The following is a 19,314-nucleotide window of genomic DNA, read 5'->3' on the forward strand; positions in this document are numbered from 1 at the left end:
TCATAGCCCCACAGCGCCACCTAATGGCCGGGCGTAACGTCACACTTTTTGATGTTTTTAGTGAAAAAACAAATTGAGCAGCTTCAGGGGTGTAAATGAAGACCAAACACTCGAACGCAGAGTGGATTTCAGGAAGATAAAAACATCTTTTCTTGGAGTGCCTGCTCATATTGTGAGAGTTCGATATAAACTTCATCACGGACCTGCCTCTCTCACTCACTCACTCACTCACTCAATCACTCACTTTTATGCCTTTATTATATAAATGGAGAGACAGTGTTCCCTTTGTTTGCAGAGAGGAAGAGTTTTTATTTTGAGTTATTCAATCGCAGAGCAAGTTGCTGACTGTTTTCACTTCATTTATTTCTACGGAAAGTTATAAATATATTAGAGATAAAAATGCTGAGTCATTGTAGCTGGACATTCACCTGAAAGTATGTGAAGACGGAAAAGATGGCGTCGTCTGAGTTAGCGGAGTATGATGTGTGCGCTGCAGGTTCTGAGGGAGCAAAAGGTTTCATTGCACCCTCAGTTGAATGTCAAGGCTTTCAAATAACAACAGTGACTCGGACTGCTCACTACATCCATGGCGTGACGGTCATGACAGGTGCTCTTGACCTGTCTGTTTCCCGGGGTCCACAGGACGGACACCTGAACTGTTTTTCATTGTTGCTGCAGCGCCCTGTAGCTGGGGTCTGTTGGGGCCCCTCCCACCAGCTGTCATTATTATTTCCCTCTTTCTTTAATCACTCCCACACAGCAATAACGCATGCAACGCTTAGCAGGGCATTGAGAGTGAGTGCCTGTCAGATGGGGCTCCCTTAAGGAGGTTTCCTACTGTCATTGCAAAATGTGCAGATTTTGAGGCAACGCTGTGGTTTAAAGTTTGTCGGCCCCCTACTGGTCTGGGGGCCCCCAGCAGTCGCCTGTTGACAAGCAGTGCCTCTGGCTGCACCCCCTTAAATCTCAGTCACCCTAAGTCATTCAGGTCTGGGAGCAGGCCTGGAGTGTGTGCTGTGAATCTGCAGCAGATGTTCTTGTCTGTGGTTTGCTGCCCCCTTGTGGTCCTTAATCTTCCTACACACTCAATAAAACACATGAAGCAGACTACAGTTTTCATGCACTTCTTTAATATATCAGTTTTTCATATTCACAACAAATACATTAAGCTCTTTTCTCCGTATGATACAGCCTTAAATATTTTTACACGCCAACTGTTTGTCTCATCAAAAAACGCCTCTCTCTCTCTCTCTCTCTCTCTCTCTCTCTCGCTCGGTCGCTTGCTCTCTCGCTCGCTCGGTTCTCAACACTTTATAGTTTGTTACATTTTGTAGTCTCCATGCCTCCTAGCAAACTGACAGGATTTCATCTGTACACATATTTACAACAGGAACAAAAAAAAAACAACAACAAAAGGAAACTAAAATCTCTGAAAGTTCTTCATGGTCGAGTGAGGAAGAGGAGGGTGAAGGTGCAGGCAGGGAGGAGGAGGAGGAAGAGGAGGAGACGGGAATGTTACAGAAGAAGAAGGCTGAACAGAATGAAGATGATATCTGTCTGTTAAATTAAAGATCTATGAGGAGGATAAATACAGCGCTCTGGAGACTTCAGGTCTCTGATGATGATGATGATGATATCGGAGTCCGTGGAGGAGGATGAAGGCCACGTCTTAGCTCAACTGAACACCTTAGATTACTCTACTAACTCGCCTTGATATTTTTTAAGAGCTGTCAAACGATTACATATTTGTTTAGAGATCTCTAACGTTTCAGCTGCACGAGGTCAACGGATTCAAGCAGCTGCAAGACTTTCATCTCGACTCTAAATCGGTCCTGGAGCGGCGCGGCGCAGAAGCACAAAAAAGGCGGAGCACTCTGAAAAAAAAAAACATGTTTGGTGAACACAGGCTTAACCCGAGATAAATAGTTATATTTCATCCCCAATTTTCTCTCTCCGGGTTTAAGGGTCCGTTTTCTTTTGTTCTAAAGACAAATTCAGTCTGACGATGAATCTAAATCTGCTCCAGTGTGAATTTAGAAAAAAACATTTCTGGATTTTAGCGGAAAAAAAGCGTCAAATGATGTCATCAGAACGGATCCTCCTCGCTCTGAGTTTCATTATTACTCGACTCGTATTGAGCCGACGGGCGAGCAGCGTATTTATCTCCAAAACTTCAGAGTTTAAATTTCAAAGGTTTTATCTCAAACACTCGTTCAAAAGAAGAACTTTTTAAAACCTCGTCTGAAGCTCGATTTTTAATGATCCTCGTCATCATGACGGCGGCTGATATGTAAAAGAGTCTCGGTCCGACCCTGACCTTTGAACTGTGCCAACGAGCTGAATGAACACGCTGAGGTTTAGTGAATGATGGAGAGACGAACATGACCCCGATGAAAGACAAAAATCAGACAGTCAAGAGTTTGGATGGACGTTGCTGCAGCTGGACGCTCCTGAACGCACCATGATGCGTTCAAGCTCCACAGCAGGCTCCTGAATGCACCACGATGCGTTCACGCTCCAGCGTCAGGCTCCTGAACGCACCATGATACGTTCACGCTCCAGCGTCAGGCTCCTGAACGCACCATGATACGTTCACGCTCCAGCGTCAGGCTCCTGAACGCACCATGATACGTTCATGCTCTAGCATCAGAAACTGGAGTTTGGATCGTCAGCTCTGCGTGTCACGATTTATTCCTCCATTTAAAAAAAAAAGAAAAAAAAGGAAAAGGCAAGTCGCTCGTTTGCTTCGATCCATCTCCACAAAGTGCAAGTACACGAGTCCAAAAAGACGAAAAACAAGCGTCCAAAGAAAGAGCGAAAATCAAAAGAAGCTCATAAATAAGTCAACATGTGCAGGCCTGCCTGTACAGAAAAAAGGCAAACATCGACGAGAACAGAATCAACCTGGAATCAACACGCCCGGCCCTGAACACGCTGGAATGAAGAGTACCGGAGCACGTGTGTGTGTGTGTGTGTGTGTGTGTGTGCGTGTGTGTGAAAACTTAAAGGTGGGAATCGTCCAATCAGCAGGAAACGCTGCAGCCGTCAGTCTGCAGCCGAGACGATGACGTCCCCGATAGAAGCGGAGTGCAAATATTAAAGCCAAAGGAGCGAGAAAGAAAAGTGACACAACATGCACGTGGAGAAGGCGGGTCCTGTACACGCTCCTCGGCTCAGTGTAAACGCTGGACAGCAACGCTAGAACGAACCAATCAGCTTTTATCCTCCAAAAGAAACGCTCCAGACTAAAAAAAAAAAAAAAAAAAAAAAACTCTCCTCCAGCTTCCACACGGAGGCTGCGAGAAGGTCGAGTGAGCTCAAACTTTCAGCTGCTGTTCGGCTCAGGTGTGGGATTAAAAAAGGGAAAACGCAGGGTTTGGTCGGCCCGTAAAGACAAAAAAAGCGAAGGCTTGTGCTGCAGAAGTAACAGAAAAGCTGGAGGCGAGCAGCAGCTGCTCGCTCCCATCTGTAACATGAGAACAAAGGAAAAAAAAATAAATGTCTCGTTCAAGTCGTCCTCCTTCAGGGTGAACCATCCAGCTCCTCTCGGGACCCGGCTAACGCCTGGCCCTCGCTCAAAGTGCCGCTAGCGGCCCCGCGGATGAACCGGCTTCCTCGCACAGGGAGTGACGTCTCCTCCTCCTCGTCCTCGCGCTCCCTCCAGCAGGCAGCAGGCGTCTCCTCCTCAAACTCGTCTGGTGGTGAAATCTTTAGGTCGTGGAGTTTATCTTTCCCGTCGTCTCGTCTGAAGGTCTTTTATTCGGAGTGTTTTTCTAATTGAGTTTTTGGTCAGTGTCTGTTTGTTGGAGGACGGTGGGGTGACACTGCCCCCTTCAGGTGGACAGAGGAAGAAAAAAAAAGCACATTCTTTGTTTGTTCAGAAATGGATGAATCCACCGCATGGACACGAGACTTTAGAGAGGTGGAGAGGGACGGACTGAAGAGATCTGCAGATCTTATTTAAACGCTGAAAACTCCCCTGAAGAGAAAAAAACAGTGAGAGAGAGAGAGAGAGAGAGTTAGGATTCACACTGTGCTGCAGAAAACCATCATGTCCTCAGTGATCGTGGTGGTGAATTAAACGATGTCTCAGACGCGAACATGAACAAACATCTTACATGTGACTTCGGATTGCTTACATGATTGGATGCTCTTTTGTTCTCGATATTCAAAAGCAAATCAGACTGTCAGGGGAACAGGTACCGTAAAACTTCTAATAAAAGCTCCTCCCATTTTTACCAGCCGGCTGTTGCTGCAGGCTTTGACAGATAAAGGCAGCTCTCCTTCAGAGGTCCAAATCAAAGATTAAAAGCAGCAAGACACAAACATAAAGATGACCTTCAACATCTGTCCAGGAGAGACTGAATGATGGGAGTATATGGGCCTACAGTCGTCATGGTAACAGTTGAATACACATACTCCACATGCTAACAGTTAGCAAACAAAGGGCTGTAGACGCTAGCAGACAGGTTATATTACTGAACCTCGTCGGTTGATATGAACACCGCCCTCCGCTTGTCAACACATGCGCGCTGTCAATGAGGGGGAGGAGCTAACAGCACAGTGCAGTTACACTCAGATACCTTCGGTGGGCGCCAAAGCACACCGAACCAAATTCCTACCTATTGTTCCTTTAACACCTTAAATATTTAAGTCAGGACTGGATGGGTAACAATCTGAGTCAGACGGAGCTCCTCAGAGCAACTGTGAATACAAGCGTGTGTGTGCATGTGTGTGTGTGTGTGAGTGTGTGTGAGTGTGTGTGCTGCATCTCACCGTAGCCCCCGGCCTGGATGGGGGTTTTGGGTGAAGCGCAGGCGTACAGGCTGAAGTCCTCGGTCTGAAAGCCAGCTCGGTTTAACGACGGCTCCGAGGCGCTGCGGTGGATTTTGGGTAAGGAGCGAGCCAGCAGCTCGATGGACGCCAAGATCTGACGGACACACACACACACACACACACACACAGCAGAGAGGTCAACAATCAGGATTAAACAAAAACCCGCTGTGCGTCTTGTGCTCTGTGTTTGGATTTTGAGTGCGGCTGCTTTTTCCGCTCGTAAACCTCTGACGCCCCCTGCTGGTGGAAACGATCAACTCATCCATTTAATTAAACCTCTGTGTTCATGAGACCGAAGGGAAAGTCACAGACAGCAGATTAAATAAACAAACATGTTGTGAAGAGAGACTGATTTAAATCTGATTACTAACAGAATATTTTCATGACATCAACGTCTGCACGGAGACGTTGGTGACTCGATGACATGACGGCGTGCAGGACTGAAACCTCAAACACTGGAAGCCTCACAGGAGTCACAGACTGATGCTGAACACTGTGTGCATGCTGCCTCACAGGTTCCGTCACACATGAAGACCACCTTGTAGTCTAAACCTGAAGGGGGGGCTCACCTGTGGGAACAGAGGTCTCTCCTCCCTCTTCTTCTTCAGACAGTCGGCCATCAGTCTCTTCATGGCTTTGGGACAGTTGCTGCGCACCTTGCTGAGGTCAGGAGACAGGTAACCCCGGCCCACCATGAAGATGATCTGTGGGAGGAGAAAGAGTATTTCTCTGACTGCGCGGAACACGTGACAGTAACGTGTGTGGGGGGTCTGACACGTCTGAGGTCGTACCTGGTCTCTGTTGTTGATGTTGGAGTACGGCAGAGCGCCGGACATCAGCTCGTACAGAACAATACCGAAGGCGTAAACGTCCGACTGGAAGCTGTACGGATTCTTATCCTGCAGCCGGATGACCTCGGGAGCCTGACAGACACAGAGCAGGGCACACAAACCGTCTCATCACGACTCTTCCTCGTACTTTTTATTTGTTTCGCTCAAAATCAGACGACTCACCATCCACAGAATGGAGCCCGACAGCTGCTCAAACTGGTGCGAGCCGCTCCAGCGAGACTTCACCGTGGCCAGACCGAAGTCTCCGATCTTCACCGTCAGATCCTCGTGGAGGAAAATATCTGAGAGGGCGGAGGTCAAGGCAAACACTCTTCTTCGACTCCTTGTTCTTTGAGGGTTAAATGCATAAAAAATAAGATGAATAAGCAGTTAAAGTGCGCCAGAAGGATACTGTTGCTCTTCAGGTCTCTGTGGATGATGGATTTGGCGTGCAGGTAACTGAAAGAGAAGAAGAAGAGGACAGGCGTTCAGTGACTCTCTCAGGTTAAAGTGTGACATCATCCTGCAGCATCAGTCAGGATTAACTCACTCCATGCCCTGCGCCGTCTGCCGGGCGATGTCGATCAGCTTGATCATCTCGAACTTGGTCTCGATGATATGCAGGTGGTGGTACAGGCTGGAGCCCTCGCACCACTGCGTCACGATGGCCAGCTGAGGCTTGGTGGTGTAGCCCATGAACAGCAGGATGTTGACGTGACGTGTTTTCCTGATGCAGACACACAGACGGGGGGGGGAAGTCAGACCACAGAGCTGCAGGAGCGCAGTGTACAGGTGAACACCACATGAGGACGTTAACGGCGTTACCTGAGGACTCCCACTTCGTTCTTAAAGGCCTGAAGCTGCTGAGGCGTCGGAGCGGTGACGTTCAACATCTTCACTGCAACGTCACCTGAGAGCAGACGGGGAACATTTCAGACACAGAGCGTCAGAGCTCATCCAGGTTTTCAGTCCGACTAAAAGGATTCACTTCTTTACATCAGACAGAAAGGTAACCTCATCACGTTTTAAAAGAACGTCTTGGGTCTTACCGTGCCACTTTCCCTTGTAGACGGTCCCAAAGGATCCAGACCCTATCCTCTGACCCAGAGTGATCTGACCCTCGGGGATCTCCCAGTCGTCGCTCGAGTCCCTCCTCCCCAGAGTTTTCTGATAAACACGACACTCATCAGCACAAACACGGGCGAGAAAAAACCCATCGGGAAACATATTCGTCACGTCTGAACATCTCTCACCATCTTATTGCGGTCCTCGGACGAGGACGACGACTTGCGCTCCCTCTGTGGGCATGGCGACTTCTGTGGGACCTTCACACTGGTCAGAGAGCCGGGTAGAGAGGCAGGGGGCGTGGCCGACAGCCCCGTGGTCGAGCCTGGAGGAGGAGAGACGGGAAACGGGAGGTGAGTGGGAAGAGTACGCCGGAAATAAAGGAGGTGAAAGTGTGTGTGTGTGTGTGTGTGTGGTCACATGCAGAGGTGAGGTGAGGGGTGTGTTGGATGTCACGATTAATTTAAAAAAGCATTTATTTTATGCTTTTATTTTGTAATCTCCTACTGCCTTAAGCTAACGGGTACTTTACTTCCTGTTGGGATAAAAAGGTAATTTTATTTTGAAATAAAAGAAGTGAGTTATCGAAGGTGTGGTTACAGGGAGACGCTGCGCTCAGTGCTGCTGCTCAGCTACGGTGCTCCTTAAGGGACAAACAATCTCACGATAAATGCGACACGTTGTGAGTAAGGCGTTAACCCCCGACAGGCAGAATTCTTCCTCCTCTGATTGGTTCTGCTGGTCACAAGGTTTTAGTCTCTAGTCCCTTTGAGATGAAGTCTTACGCCCCCTACTGGGTTAGTTGATTTGATGAATCTATAGATTGACTGATTGCAGCATATTGTTGTTAAATTTAAACTTGAAATAAAACTACGCTGAGTCTCGCCAGTCAAACAGATTACACTAGCAGTTCTCTGTCACCAGCAGAGGGCGCTGTATGGATTACAACAAGCATCATCACACTGCAGAGTGTCGAGCGGTGATGCACGTACATGCTCAGTTACTTTCCAGCTCAGTGACCATCCTGTCTTCACTCTAAATCTTAGTGTTTGATAACTACGTCTGAAATGTGTTTCTCTATCTCTACAGATCGAAGATAGATATCGGCTGATATATCGGCATCCGATTTTTTTTAATCTCCCCATCATCGATATCAGCCCCACATATCTGTCGGGCCTGAATAATATTCATCTTTTTTTTAAAATCAATAATAAAGATCATGAAAGCAGCATCCAATGGAAGGCGTGTGTCTGATCAGTGGTGACGTCTCTGTGAGGTGTCGGTGTGTTCAGAGAGCAGGTGAGGACATAGAGGGGTAAAGAGAGGTGTGTGTGGTGGGGGGGGGGGGCACACAGTGACACAGGGAGGGGGTGGGATGTGGGGGGTGTGGGGTTCAGGTGTGGTTCAGGGTGAATGGAGGACACAGAAACACACAGAGGCCTAACTACCTCGGAAAACAGGCTCGGGCTCAAAATCAAACACTATGTCATTGGGGTAGGAGTATAGGAGGGGGCTTGAGGTCCGTGTTCGGTGCTTCCTCAAGCAGCGGGCGGGGTGGTTCGGGGGGGCTGCAGGGCAAAGAGAAACAGACAGACCATCACTGCTACTCCCTCTGCCCCTCGCACCTCCAACTCCTGACTACAGCTACAGCTGATGGATGGAGAGGACTGCTGGCTACACCTGAATATGTTAGCATGTTAGCATGTTAGCTCGCTGTGTCGGTCAGCGTGTCTCTGCAGGTCTCACACAGTTTAACGTGAAGATAAACAGCATTCATTGAACAAACACCTCTGTCTGCTGATTGGTCAGAAGATGATAAAACCTCGTACAAAGACTGGAGCTCGAAGAAGGACGTGGTTAGCTTAGCTTAGCTTGTGTTCAGCTAGTTTGTTTCCTGTTCAGTTCTGATTAGTAACATCATCTTTGTTATTCATGACATGGTTACAGTTTGGATTTATCGCTGACTTAGTTTATTTTTTAATTTTAAACTTGATATTTGAACTTGTTCGGTACTTAAGAACATTTCCTGAATTTCGAAGATTCAGAAGAAATCTCCAGTTGAACGACTTTTGAAACACAATCGATCACGCGTTCATTTCATATCATCAGGAAATAATACGACCGGTCGGGCACAGCAGCAGATCGGGGTTGTGACATGCGTCTTTAAAATCAGGTCTACGACTCATTAACGGGTTCTAAACGGGCCTGAACTCGTACAGCGTCGCCCCGGGTTAATGAGTTTCTGTAGAATATCCACGGAGGAAGCAGAGCTACAGACACGCCGTCTACTTCAGCGTGCTTTGCGTTTTTCACTAATGAAACTTAACGGATACATTCAGGTTTTTTTTTTTATTTGAATTAAAATTAAGTTCATTAAGTAAGCCTTGGACGGGGCTGAAACATTCGTCCTGAGAGGTGTGCGTTCAGTGAATAATTCTCGTGTTGCTGTCGACTGGTTTTGGAAATATGTTATTATTGTTGATTCTGTCGGCAGCAGCTGATGGTTTGTTATTGAATGTTTCCCTCTGAGTGAGTTAGCATCGACGTTCTGAAGTTAAAAGATTGAAGTCAGCGAAAAACACCAAAAACCACCAGGAGAAGAAAACATGATTAAGTAAATATTCTGATCCAAAGCATGTCATCCAATCATTTTAAATCCATTAAATCCTGATGTTTCACTTTCACAGATGTCTTTCCCTCTTTTGATTCTTATTCTTTTTTTCAAATTGTTGTTTTTGAGCGTCTCTCCGGTCGACTGAGGTGGTTTTGAAATGTGCCGACTAACTGAACTGTGACTGTGAGTGTTTCAGTGAACGAGGTCTGCCGATTGAATCCGCTCTCAGTGAGTGTTCGGGTGCAGATCTAAACACAGCTGACTGAACTTCACACACACACATAAGACCAGAGCACGCAGACGCGGGATGGTGGGAAAAAAAAAGCCACAGAATGATCCAGAAATCTGCGTCAGTGACCCTTACCTCCGTCTGACCTCGGTAAGCCCTGATCCCGAATCAGGTCCTGAGAAGGAAACAAGACGGAGAAATCATTTTATATTCATTTCAGTGTTTGCTGGAGAAAAACTCTCAGGGCATTTTCACATCAGGCACGATTGTTTCGCACCGTGCCCCCCCCCGCTGGTCTGCGTTCACATCAGTAACATTGTTCTGTGCCCGAAGAAACTTGTGTATGTACACAGTCCGAAACAGCAGGGGGCAGAATGCACAAAGTTGGTTTGCAAATTCACCAAGAAGCAGAAAGAGGGAGAAGTAACCATGGCAACCATTCGCTGTCGAGTCCATCCTGCTAACTGTGGATGTTTTTGTTATTTCTGAGACGCCAACATCGATCCTCTTCCTGCGTCCATGTCTACCGTGCAGCTCAGAGGAGGAAACAGGCCGTGCCGCGCGGATAAGATGGTTTTAAAAGCGGCGGGAGCCGTTTAGAATTAGGTCATTAAGCGGTCCACTTCCTCGTTTGAGCATGGTTGCGTTGATCATCTCCCGCAGACCGTACTCCTGACACAGAACAGGTAAAAACCGGAGGAGCCGCCATGTTTTGTAACAGGATGAGGGAGGGCGCACACTCACGTCGATGTTGACCGGCTCGATGGTGTTGATATGAACATTTGGGGCCGAGGACGAACGGTCCCGCTGGCCAAACTGGTTGCGGTGGTCCTCCTCGTTGGGCCGGAAACTGGGCGGGATGGGTATGGACTTGGACGGGGACACAGTGGCGTGGCACATCGACCTGAGAAAATTAAAAAATACGTGTCACTAGTTTCACTCACAGGGAACATCTCTGCATGGTTTAAAAGCGCACGATAGTGAATAACCAAAGAGAGGAGGACTGACCCGGTGGAGTCGGACGGGGGGAGGGATGGACAGGCCTCGGACACAGGGGTGGTCCCCTCAGAGGAGACCTCCTCCTGGGTGAACGGGTGGTGCTCGAAGAACTTGGACACGAGCAACAAGCTGCAGAACAAACATCATTCAGTTATAGACACACAGAGCTTCAACACTTTCATACATGGATGTCTTTACAGTTCACCACTTTACAACAAACCGAACCCTCAGAGTCCTGCATCGATCTGTCCTCTAGAGGTTCCCGACCCTGTCAGTCTCATGACCCCACTTAGATTTCACCAATCTCTGGCGACCCCAAACACAGACAGCTCGATGCTAAATTTTGCAATGTTTTTTTCCCCCTCTGCTTGTTAAAAATCTGAAGGTTTTTTTTCTAGTTTTGATACTTTTTGACACTATCGATCGTTAAAGGAGAGATTGCAGGGCGCCCGACGTTCAGAGGCTATAGTCCTCGACGCAGCAACTTGGGTTCCCATCCGACCTCGGCCCATTTGCTGCACAATGGGCACTTCCTGTCTCTCTCTTCAGCTGTCCTGTCTAATAAAGGCAAAACTGTATTACTCTTGCATTGTTTTAAAACATGTGGTCTCAAACAGTTTAAAAGGTTTGACCACCTGCTAAGTCAAACCGGGGCGTCATGAAAGTAGATCATTTCCATAAAGTGAAGAATATACAGAGTTATAGATCAGATCTCAGACGTGTCAGCAGCGTGCCCCGTGTGTGTGTGCGTGCATGTGAGGGACTCACTCGAGCTGGTCGTAGTTGACACACATGAGCGGGACCTCGGTGCTGCAGCGCTGGTGGAACTTGTATCCGCAGGTCTGACAGCGGAAGCCCTGGAACAGCAGCTTTCTGCAGAAGTCACAGAAGGCCAGCGTGAAGAACGTCTTCCTCACCTGTCAATCCAAAAAAAAAATCAAAAAAATCAACAACACACCCAAACATTTAGAAACAGAGTCAGGCTGAGAGAAATATCGAATGTAATGCGTCATGATGTGAACCTCTGAGCACTCACAAAGTTGTGTGTGGTGAGCGGCACGTTCTCCAACACCTCCACATGCAGCTCCTCTCCCGTCAGCCAGGAGATGTCTGTGTCCCAGCCAATCGGCTTCTTCTCTCTGAAACAAGACGCGCACGCTGACCACAGCTGTGTGTACTTCACAAAGCTGCTCGTTCAAACACCACGCAGAGATTCATGCAGACATGAAATGTGACAACAGTTCAACCTTCTGTCGTCATCACAGAGACGCTCACACACGACTGAACCAGATCGTTTTCACAGACTGCTGCAGTTTTTAAGTTAACAATAAAATTATTCTACTCGTCTGCATTACCGTCTTCATGTTTATATCTCATAAAAACATCGACTTTCACCTAAAACGAGGACGAGTAAGTCAGCTCGGCCCCCACAGTGTGATCTCTGCAGCTCTTCTCTGGTTTACGTCTTTACAGAGCGTAACACACAACATGTCAGGGTATCAGGATAGTGTTGGCAGATTTGACTCGGTCTGAGGACCTCAGAGAGGACTTGTATGGATCTGATGTGCTCTGGATTAAATCTCTGATTTTGTGCATGAAGCAAACTCTGCATTTTCTGACAAAGAAAAACTGAATGATTAAATTCATTATTTTCCAAACTTCCAGCCTTTGTAAAACCTTCTCTTCAGAACATTATAACCCTCTGTCTGCAGTACGGCTGTCCGTTTTCATTCAAGGTTCAAACATTCATTCAAACCTGGGGGGGGTAGATTGCAGTTTGATCCAGCAGAGGGCGCTCTCAGCGTGACTTGACCATTGAATGCACTCTTGACCTCAGTAAATGAAGACGGTTATGTTCTGGCAAAAGCAATAGGAGACTCGTCTCTCTACAGAAAGCAGCTCACTGATTGGTGGAGAGACACGGGGTCGCTGCAAACCTGCAACTCTCCAAGCTGGCTCGCAAATATCTGTGTACCAGGAGCATCTGTGCGCTCTGAACGGGTGTTCACTTCAGCAGGTAGTGTTGTAAATTAAAAAGAGCTGCACTCGATCCTGATCAAGTTAACAGACTTATGTTTCTGTTGAATAATATTTAAAAAAATCTTCCTCCCTTCAGGATCGTCAACAGGTTTTAGGCTCATAAATTGATACACTATAATGAAGTAACAGCAGGGCGTGGCGTTGTGGGGGTGGGTCGAATGCGGTCGAGCCTTACTGTGTGATGTTCTAAATCTGTTCTAAGTTGTTTGATTGAAATGATGACAGCTCTAGTCTGCAGTGCAGCGTGTGTCAGTGAGAGACGTACCCGTCCTGTATCCTGTAGACCGCACAGCATTCTGGGATGAGGCCTCGCATCATCAGAGCTTTCTTCAACGAGTCCCTCACAGTCATCCCACAGCGGGCCGGTACCTGAACGCATCACAACAACATTTAGTGAAATACGTTGAACGGAAATACATAACGATCATTACATCTACACCGAGGTCATCAAACGTACCACCGTCCTCTGTTTGTTGGGCAGGAAGACCCTGACGATGGGTTTCTGTGGGGAGCGGGGGTTGGCTCTGCTGGCGTCGATCGGGGTCTGCAGGACAGCTAAGGTGTTGGGGGCCGAGGGGAAGGCCTGAGCCCCGCCTCCGACCCCACAACCCCCCATCTTCACCTCCAGCAGAGCGGGCATGGGAGAAGGCGAGCAGAGGAAGTCGGTCCCGTTCCCCATCGCCTCCAGCAGCTGCTGCTCCCTCTGCTGCAGGGCGTCCAGCTTACTGGTGTACTCCTCATACGCCTGACACAGGAGGAGGAGGAGGAGGAAGAGGAGGAGGAGGAGGAAGAAGAGGAGGACCAGGAGGAGGAGGAGGGAGAGTATGAGGAGCAGCAGAGAGTGTGAACCAATGAAGATTTTATTTCTCTATAAATATATCAGTTTAAACGTGACCCGTTCTCACCTCGAGGTAAATAGACGGAGGGTTGTGTTCCCCTCCGAACTTGTCCAGGAGAGCCTCTAAATGTTCCTGTGTCAGTTTGATCATCTGTTTGATGTTCCAGATCTGTGCAGGGAAACAAACAAACAAACAAACAAAATGTTTATCAAAAAATTCAGAGTTTCCAGCAAAAAATGGACTCAAAGCGCTTTGACACCGCATGTCACACCTACACATTCACACACTGATGGTAGAGACTGTTGTGTAGTGAGACCATCAGAAGTAACTAATCCATTCATACGCCGCCGACGGAGCAGCGGGAGCAATTTGGGGTTAAGTGTCTTGCCCAAGGACACATCGGACATGTTGCAGGAGCTGGGGATCGAACCTTTAACCTTCCAGTTGAGATAGGACGGCTCTACCACTGAGCCACAGCCGCCCCAGTGGCAAACAATCCTCTGCTCGAGGACGTACAGCGAGGATGAGGACGCACAGCGAGGCGGGACCAATGTGTCCTCTTTAGGTTTCACAGGAGGTCGAGCGAGGGGTTAGCCGCGTTAGCCCGACAGGAAGTTGGAAATGAGCTCTTAATCTTTTAGCGCACTTTTATTGAGGCGTGTCCTCTTCAGCATGTCGAACTGATGCAGAGGAGAGACGGGATCCGCTGAGCCAGCGAGGGAGCGCCGCGCGTTTTAAACGACAAACTCTCTCTGAATTCCTGCTGTCCATCTATTCACCCTACAACCTGCAAACAACGTGCAGAAATGTCCGCTCGCCTCACAAGCTTTACTTCACATTTCACTTGAGAGAAACTAAATCAGGAGCGCCGATAGCCCGGCGGCTATATCACGCGCACCATGTACAGAAGATGTAGTCCTGGTCGCAGCGTGACCTCGACCCTTCGCTGCACGTCAAAGCGCCCTCTCTCCTCCCAACACTTCCTGACTTAAAGAAATCCTTAGAACGGTTAGACGTTAACAACAGTTAGCAGCTTACATGATCAATGAAGGATTAAAGTGACAGAAAGCCGTACTGAAATCAGGAAATATACAAACTAAAAATCACTCGGCAGGAAGATGAACTCGACTCACAACCAGAAACACACACACACACACACACACACACACACACACGACGTGCCTGATAGATGAGGAGTCAAACAGGAAGCGTTTCTTAATAAAGTCTAAGAAACCACAAGCTGTGTGCAGGGGCGTGGCCAGATCTCCAGAGGGTGGCATGGGCACCCGCCACTCCAGGTGTCACCCCAAAATCCCAGACTATGATTAGCCCGTCAACTTAACAGAGGCGGGAGTTCAAATCAACTAATCAACTATCAGATAGCGGTGTACAGGATGCTGGTAGTTTTCTGTGTCAGTGTCATATATCTTGTCAGGATGCAGAGTTTCCCTCACTCTGTACCTGGGCAGTGGACTAGACACCAGGTGGACGGAAAGAGTAGGGGGGCACAACGGTCATCCTAAACTACGGGCGGGTTTCCTGGATTTCAGCAGCTCAGTACTCCGTCTATCTGCTCCGTCTCAGTTCTAACACTCAAAGCTTACAGCTCTGATAATGTTCAGGCTCTAACATGACTTTAAAAAGTTCTCGTTTTTTGTTGAGCAGCCGGAGTAAAAAGTCACCATCACGGCGAACAACGAGAGAGGAACAGACGCCGCAGAGTGTCTGTAACCTCAGACTCATGGATATCTCTCACCACGGAGTCACATGTTCCCATCACCTGTCAATTCATTCAGATTTGAAGACCGCTGTCCTGCATTCAGTGAACTGATGAGCGACACACCGGAGCGAGCGTAACGGAGCAGCGGGAGCTCTGTGTGTAAAAACAATCAAACCAGCGAGTACCCGAGAACTGGATCGTAACGTTATGAGAGCACTCGAGCGTTTAGATTTTCTGTTCACGTGGGGACGTCCACTTCATAAGAAAACATTCTTAGGAATAAAAAAATGAGTCCATAAAAAATGTGCATGCAAACTCACGCTGTCTAACTTTTAAAGCGTGAAGAAGCAACGTCACCGAAACGTGTCAATAAATGTATTTCTGCAGATCAGACGGCGTGCACGAGTTTGAATGCAGTTTTCGGAGATCTTTAAGTTGTGACTTTGTGCATCTTCTTTTTTAGCCGAGAAGATAATAACTGCAGGACTGTGTTACTAACTGGATGGCAGTGTTTCCCACAGACTGAGGGTCTTTAAGGATCAAGCTTCAAGACAAGAAGCCGTTTCCTCTGATGTTATATTTTGCTGAATTTAAAATCAAACTAGTTAAGAACGATTCATTAGCTGAGGAATTGGACTTGCAGAAAATCAGTAACATTATTAGAGGAGCTTTATCAAGCATGTCAGCATACAGTCATAAGCTAAACAGATCCCGCCCCCACACACTAAAAGAAGACAATCAACACACCGAAGAAGACGCCGTATTTAAATGATCCGTTCGTCTGTGAACACACGAGCACGAGACAGCGCAGCTAGCTGCTGCACAAACTAGCACGCTTAGCAAGTTAACTTTACGCAGCAGAAAAAGATAAACAGAAATGACAACCTGCAACAGTCACAAGATGTGACCACAGACTGTAAAGATGAATGTTTGAAGCCTGAGTGTCGTCGCCCGTCTGATCCTGCAGGGGGCGCTGGAGTCCCATCGATGGCGGTCTCCATGCTGGAAATGCTGTCTCAGCCTAACTTTCAGTCAACCTAACGACAGGCTGAGAGCTGGAGCTGAGGCGGGTTTTAAACCTCCTGATAAACCGTTTCACCGCGCCCACCTGTCAATCAGGTCAGCTACACGCCTTATTGTTAATAACTCTTATCCTTCATCAAATCAAAACGAATGAGTCATCAAAACATTCACCCCCCGTACAGTGTGTGCCGATCGAGACATGAGCTAATCAGACCTATTTGTTTTTTTTTAACCAGGCTGTAAACATGTTAATCTCTGCTGTAAAAACAGGCTTTTTTAGAATGGGTGTGTATGTGACTTCCTGTGCTGCTGCAGCTCAGCCTCTAGTGGACACTCGAGTAACTGCAGGATTTTACACTTCAGCAGGTTGGACTCTACTCGTGTCACTTTATATGCATTTGGTGGTTAGAGTAACTATTGGCAACAAGCCACGGAGCTGCTTTCAGATAGTCAGCAATCAAAGGGGACGAGCTGACAATCCCAGATCTCTGCAATGACCGCCACCGCCACACGAGGGCGCTGTTATATAAATATGAAGGAGCCTTGCACAGACAGCGATACACGATAAAGCGGTCTCTTAAATCTATCTCAGGAATGAGATCATGAGATAACTTTACAGACAATTAAAAAGGAACACTGAGCGAACACGAGTACAATCCAAAAAAATCTCATCATCCTGTTTGATACCACGGCAACAAAGATGGAAGATCCAGGCGGCAAATATTTGGTCATTTCTGGTTTTCTTTAAGATGAAAACTTGCAGACAAACTCCTGCACGCTGACTAGATTGCTTCGGTAACCAAACATTGATGGATTGTTTCCTCTCCTGCACACCTGTCTTATGAAGTTTATTTAAAGTTTTGTTCTGTTTAAGAACACGCCGTGTTTAAAATAATTCAACTATTTTGACGACCGTAGTATTTGTCATGAGTTTTACTTGAACAAACTAACCGAGTAAATCAGGATTATTTCTGCAGCATCGTCGGTTCGGTTTGTTGCAGGGTCATCTTATTAAAAGTTACAGAAGCTCTGTTCGTGGCGATCTCTAAATCCTAGAAAAAGGTTCAGTTTTATAAATACGGACAAAAAGATGATTCTTCAAACAGACGGAGGAGAGTTAGTGGGAAGACTGGAGCTGATGGGACAGACTGTGTCGACCTGCAGGATGAGAGAGAGAGAGAGAGAGAGAGAGAGAGAGAGAGAGAGAGAGAGAGAGGGGCCTCTGACCTGCATCACACCAAGGATACCTTCTCACACACACACACACAGTCTGCTCGTGTGTGTGTGCGTATGGCTCCCTCACACCTGAACATCACACAGGCACGACTTGAGTGATCTTCCTCCTCCTCCATCCTCATCCTCACCTCCTCTGAGGAGGACCTGAGAGCACGTTACACACTCAACGACAAGGTGTGTGTGTTTGTTGCGTCAACACTGCTGTGTGTGTGTGTGTGTGTGTGTGTGTGTGTATGTGTGTGTGTGTGTGTGTGTGTGTGTGTGTGTGTGTGTGTGTGTGTGTGTGTGTGTGTGTTGGCGCACCAGGCTGCAGCTGCAGTGAGTCTTTCTGCTGGACAAATGGAGCAGGAGCGGAGGAATAAAGCAGGCCCGAAACGAGCATCTCTACCCCGGATAAAGCTCTCTCCTCCTCCTCCTCCTCCTCCACCTCCCCCTCCTCCTCCTCCTCCTCCTCTCCTCCTCTTCTCTCCCCCCCCCCCCCCGGCCTCGCTCCTCAGACTCCCCCCGCTCAGATAAACCGTTACCTCTCAACGCTCCGGCCTCCCCCCCCCCCCGCGCTGCCTCCCCCCTGATCCGTGCTACAGCCGGTGTTTCCTGAACGTTTACATCCAATTACCTCCTCTCCTAGCCCGGGTCCACTGCCCAGCTTAGCCCCGCTCCCCGCCGCCGGAGCGCTTACCTCCTCATCCTGCGGACCCCCGGGGATCCCCCCCGTGCAGGAGTCCTCCAGCCCGGCGCCCAGCTCCTCCAGGCCCCGCTCGCTGCCCGGCTCCTGCTCCTCGGTGTCTCCGTTAAAGACGGGCGGTGGAGACTCGGCGCTGCTCAACGCCGCCATTTTAAACTGCGAGAAACTGAGTGGAAAATAATAGAGGAGCCCGCAGAGAGAGGCGGAGGCCGGCAGGGGGCGACAGAGAGCAGCGAGCACACAGACACACACACAGAGGGAATAAACGAGGGAGGGGGGGCTTTACTGTTTATTTATAACTGAAATATTATAATTAATGATTAGATGATTTTATAAAGTCAATATGTTAACTTATTTTAGAATTAATTTGATCCATTAGTTTGATTGATTTAAGTATATTTGTATTTTTTTTTTAATCTTAAATATAAAGTGAAATGTTTATGCTGTGTTTTATACAGAAGCCCTGAGAGGACAATCGTCCGAACATTTAATTTTAGATTCAATAATAAAAAAGTTTCTAAAAGTTTGTAAAAATACAAACGTGTGACATTCTTAAAAGGATTCAGGGGCTTTTAACAAAAGTAAGTAAATTTAAGGGGAGTTTCACATTAGGGACCCGGGCCTAGACCCGAGTCTGCTTGACCCCAAAGTACGGTTCATTTGATCATTGTGAACACAAACGTATCGTACTCGGGTACCGTGCCTGAGTCCGCTTAAAGAGGTGGTCTTGGGCACCTCTGACGACTCAAAGGTCACACCTACACATTCACACATTGATGGTAGAGGCCGCTGATTAAAGAGTCCATCAGTATTAACTCATCCATTCATACACATTCACACACTGATGGTAGAGGCCGCTGAGTAAAGAGTCCATCAGTATTAACTCATCCATTCATACACATTCACACACTGGTGGTAGCGGCCGCTGCGTAAAGAGTCCATCGGTATTAACTCATCCATTCATAGACATTCACACACTGGTGGTAGAGGCCGCTGAGTAAAGAGTCCATCAGTATTAACTCATCCATTCACACACTGATGGTAGAGGCCGCTGAGTAAAGAGTCCATCAGTATTAATTCATCCATTCATACACATTCACACACTGGTGGTAGCGGCCGCTGCGTAAAGAGTCCATCAGTATTAACTCATCCATTCATACACATTCACACACTGATGGTAGAGGCCGCTGAGTAAAGA

General features: G+C 47.7%; 1 protein-coding gene across 2 annotated transcripts; it reads right to left on the reverse strand.

Annotated features, from left to right (window-relative positions):
• Positions 1-1,108: 1,108 nt before the first annotated feature.
• braf (B-Raf proto-oncogene, serine/threonine kinase) lies at positions 1,109-18,290 on the reverse strand. Of its 2 annotated transcripts, XM_061029513.1 has the most exons (20): positions 18,111-18,290; positions 13,519-13,620; positions 13,071-13,358; positions 12,879-12,982; positions 11,610-11,712; positions 11,342-11,490; positions 10,583-10,702; positions 10,319-10,478; positions 9,710-9,749; positions 8,180-8,299; positions 6,920-7,056; positions 6,716-6,833; positions 6,492-6,576; positions 6,217-6,393; positions 6,079-6,125; positions 5,850-5,968; positions 5,628-5,759; positions 5,406-5,540; positions 4,777-4,930; positions 1,109-3,979 (listed from the first exon to the last, which is right to left on the reverse strand). In XM_061029513.1, the coding sequence occupies exons 1-20, from the start codon at positions 18,264-18,266 to the stop codon at positions 3,957-3,959; spliced, it is 2,469 nt and encodes an 822-aa protein (XP_060885496.1). In that variant the 5' UTR covers positions 18,267-18,290; the 3' UTR covers positions 1,109-3,956. The 2 variants fall into 2 exon arrangements, with proteins under 2 accessions (XP_060885496.1, XP_060885497.1); XM_061029514.1 differs by lacking the exon at positions 8,180-8,299 and having other exon boundaries at positions 18,111-18,289.
• Between the last annotated feature and the right edge of the window lie 1,024 nt (positions 18,291-19,314).

Source organism: Labrus mixtus, chromosome 22 (assembly GCF_963584025.1).
Source record: "Labrus mixtus chromosome 22, fLabMix1.1, whole genome shotgun sequence".
Classification (NCBI taxonomy): Eukaryota; Metazoa; Chordata; class Actinopteri; order Labriformes; family Labridae; genus Labrus; species Labrus mixtus.

What these genes read in the sequence shown, in the direction of transcription:
- braf (XM_061029513.1), bottom strand. Translation starts at nt 18,266, where the DNA reads ATGGCGGCGTTGAGCAGCGCCGAGTCTCCACCGCCCGTCTTTAACGGA. An exon ending in CCAACAAACAGAGGACGGTG is followed by an intron (nt 12,983 to 13,070) that starts GTACGTTTGATG and finishes TGATGCGTTCAG; the next exon opens with GTACCGGCCCGCTGTGGGAT. An exon ending in CGCTCACCACACACAACTTT is followed by an intron (nt 11,491 to 11,609) that starts GTGAGTGCTCAG and finishes TTGGATTGACAG; the next exon opens with GTGAGGAAGACGTTCTTCAC.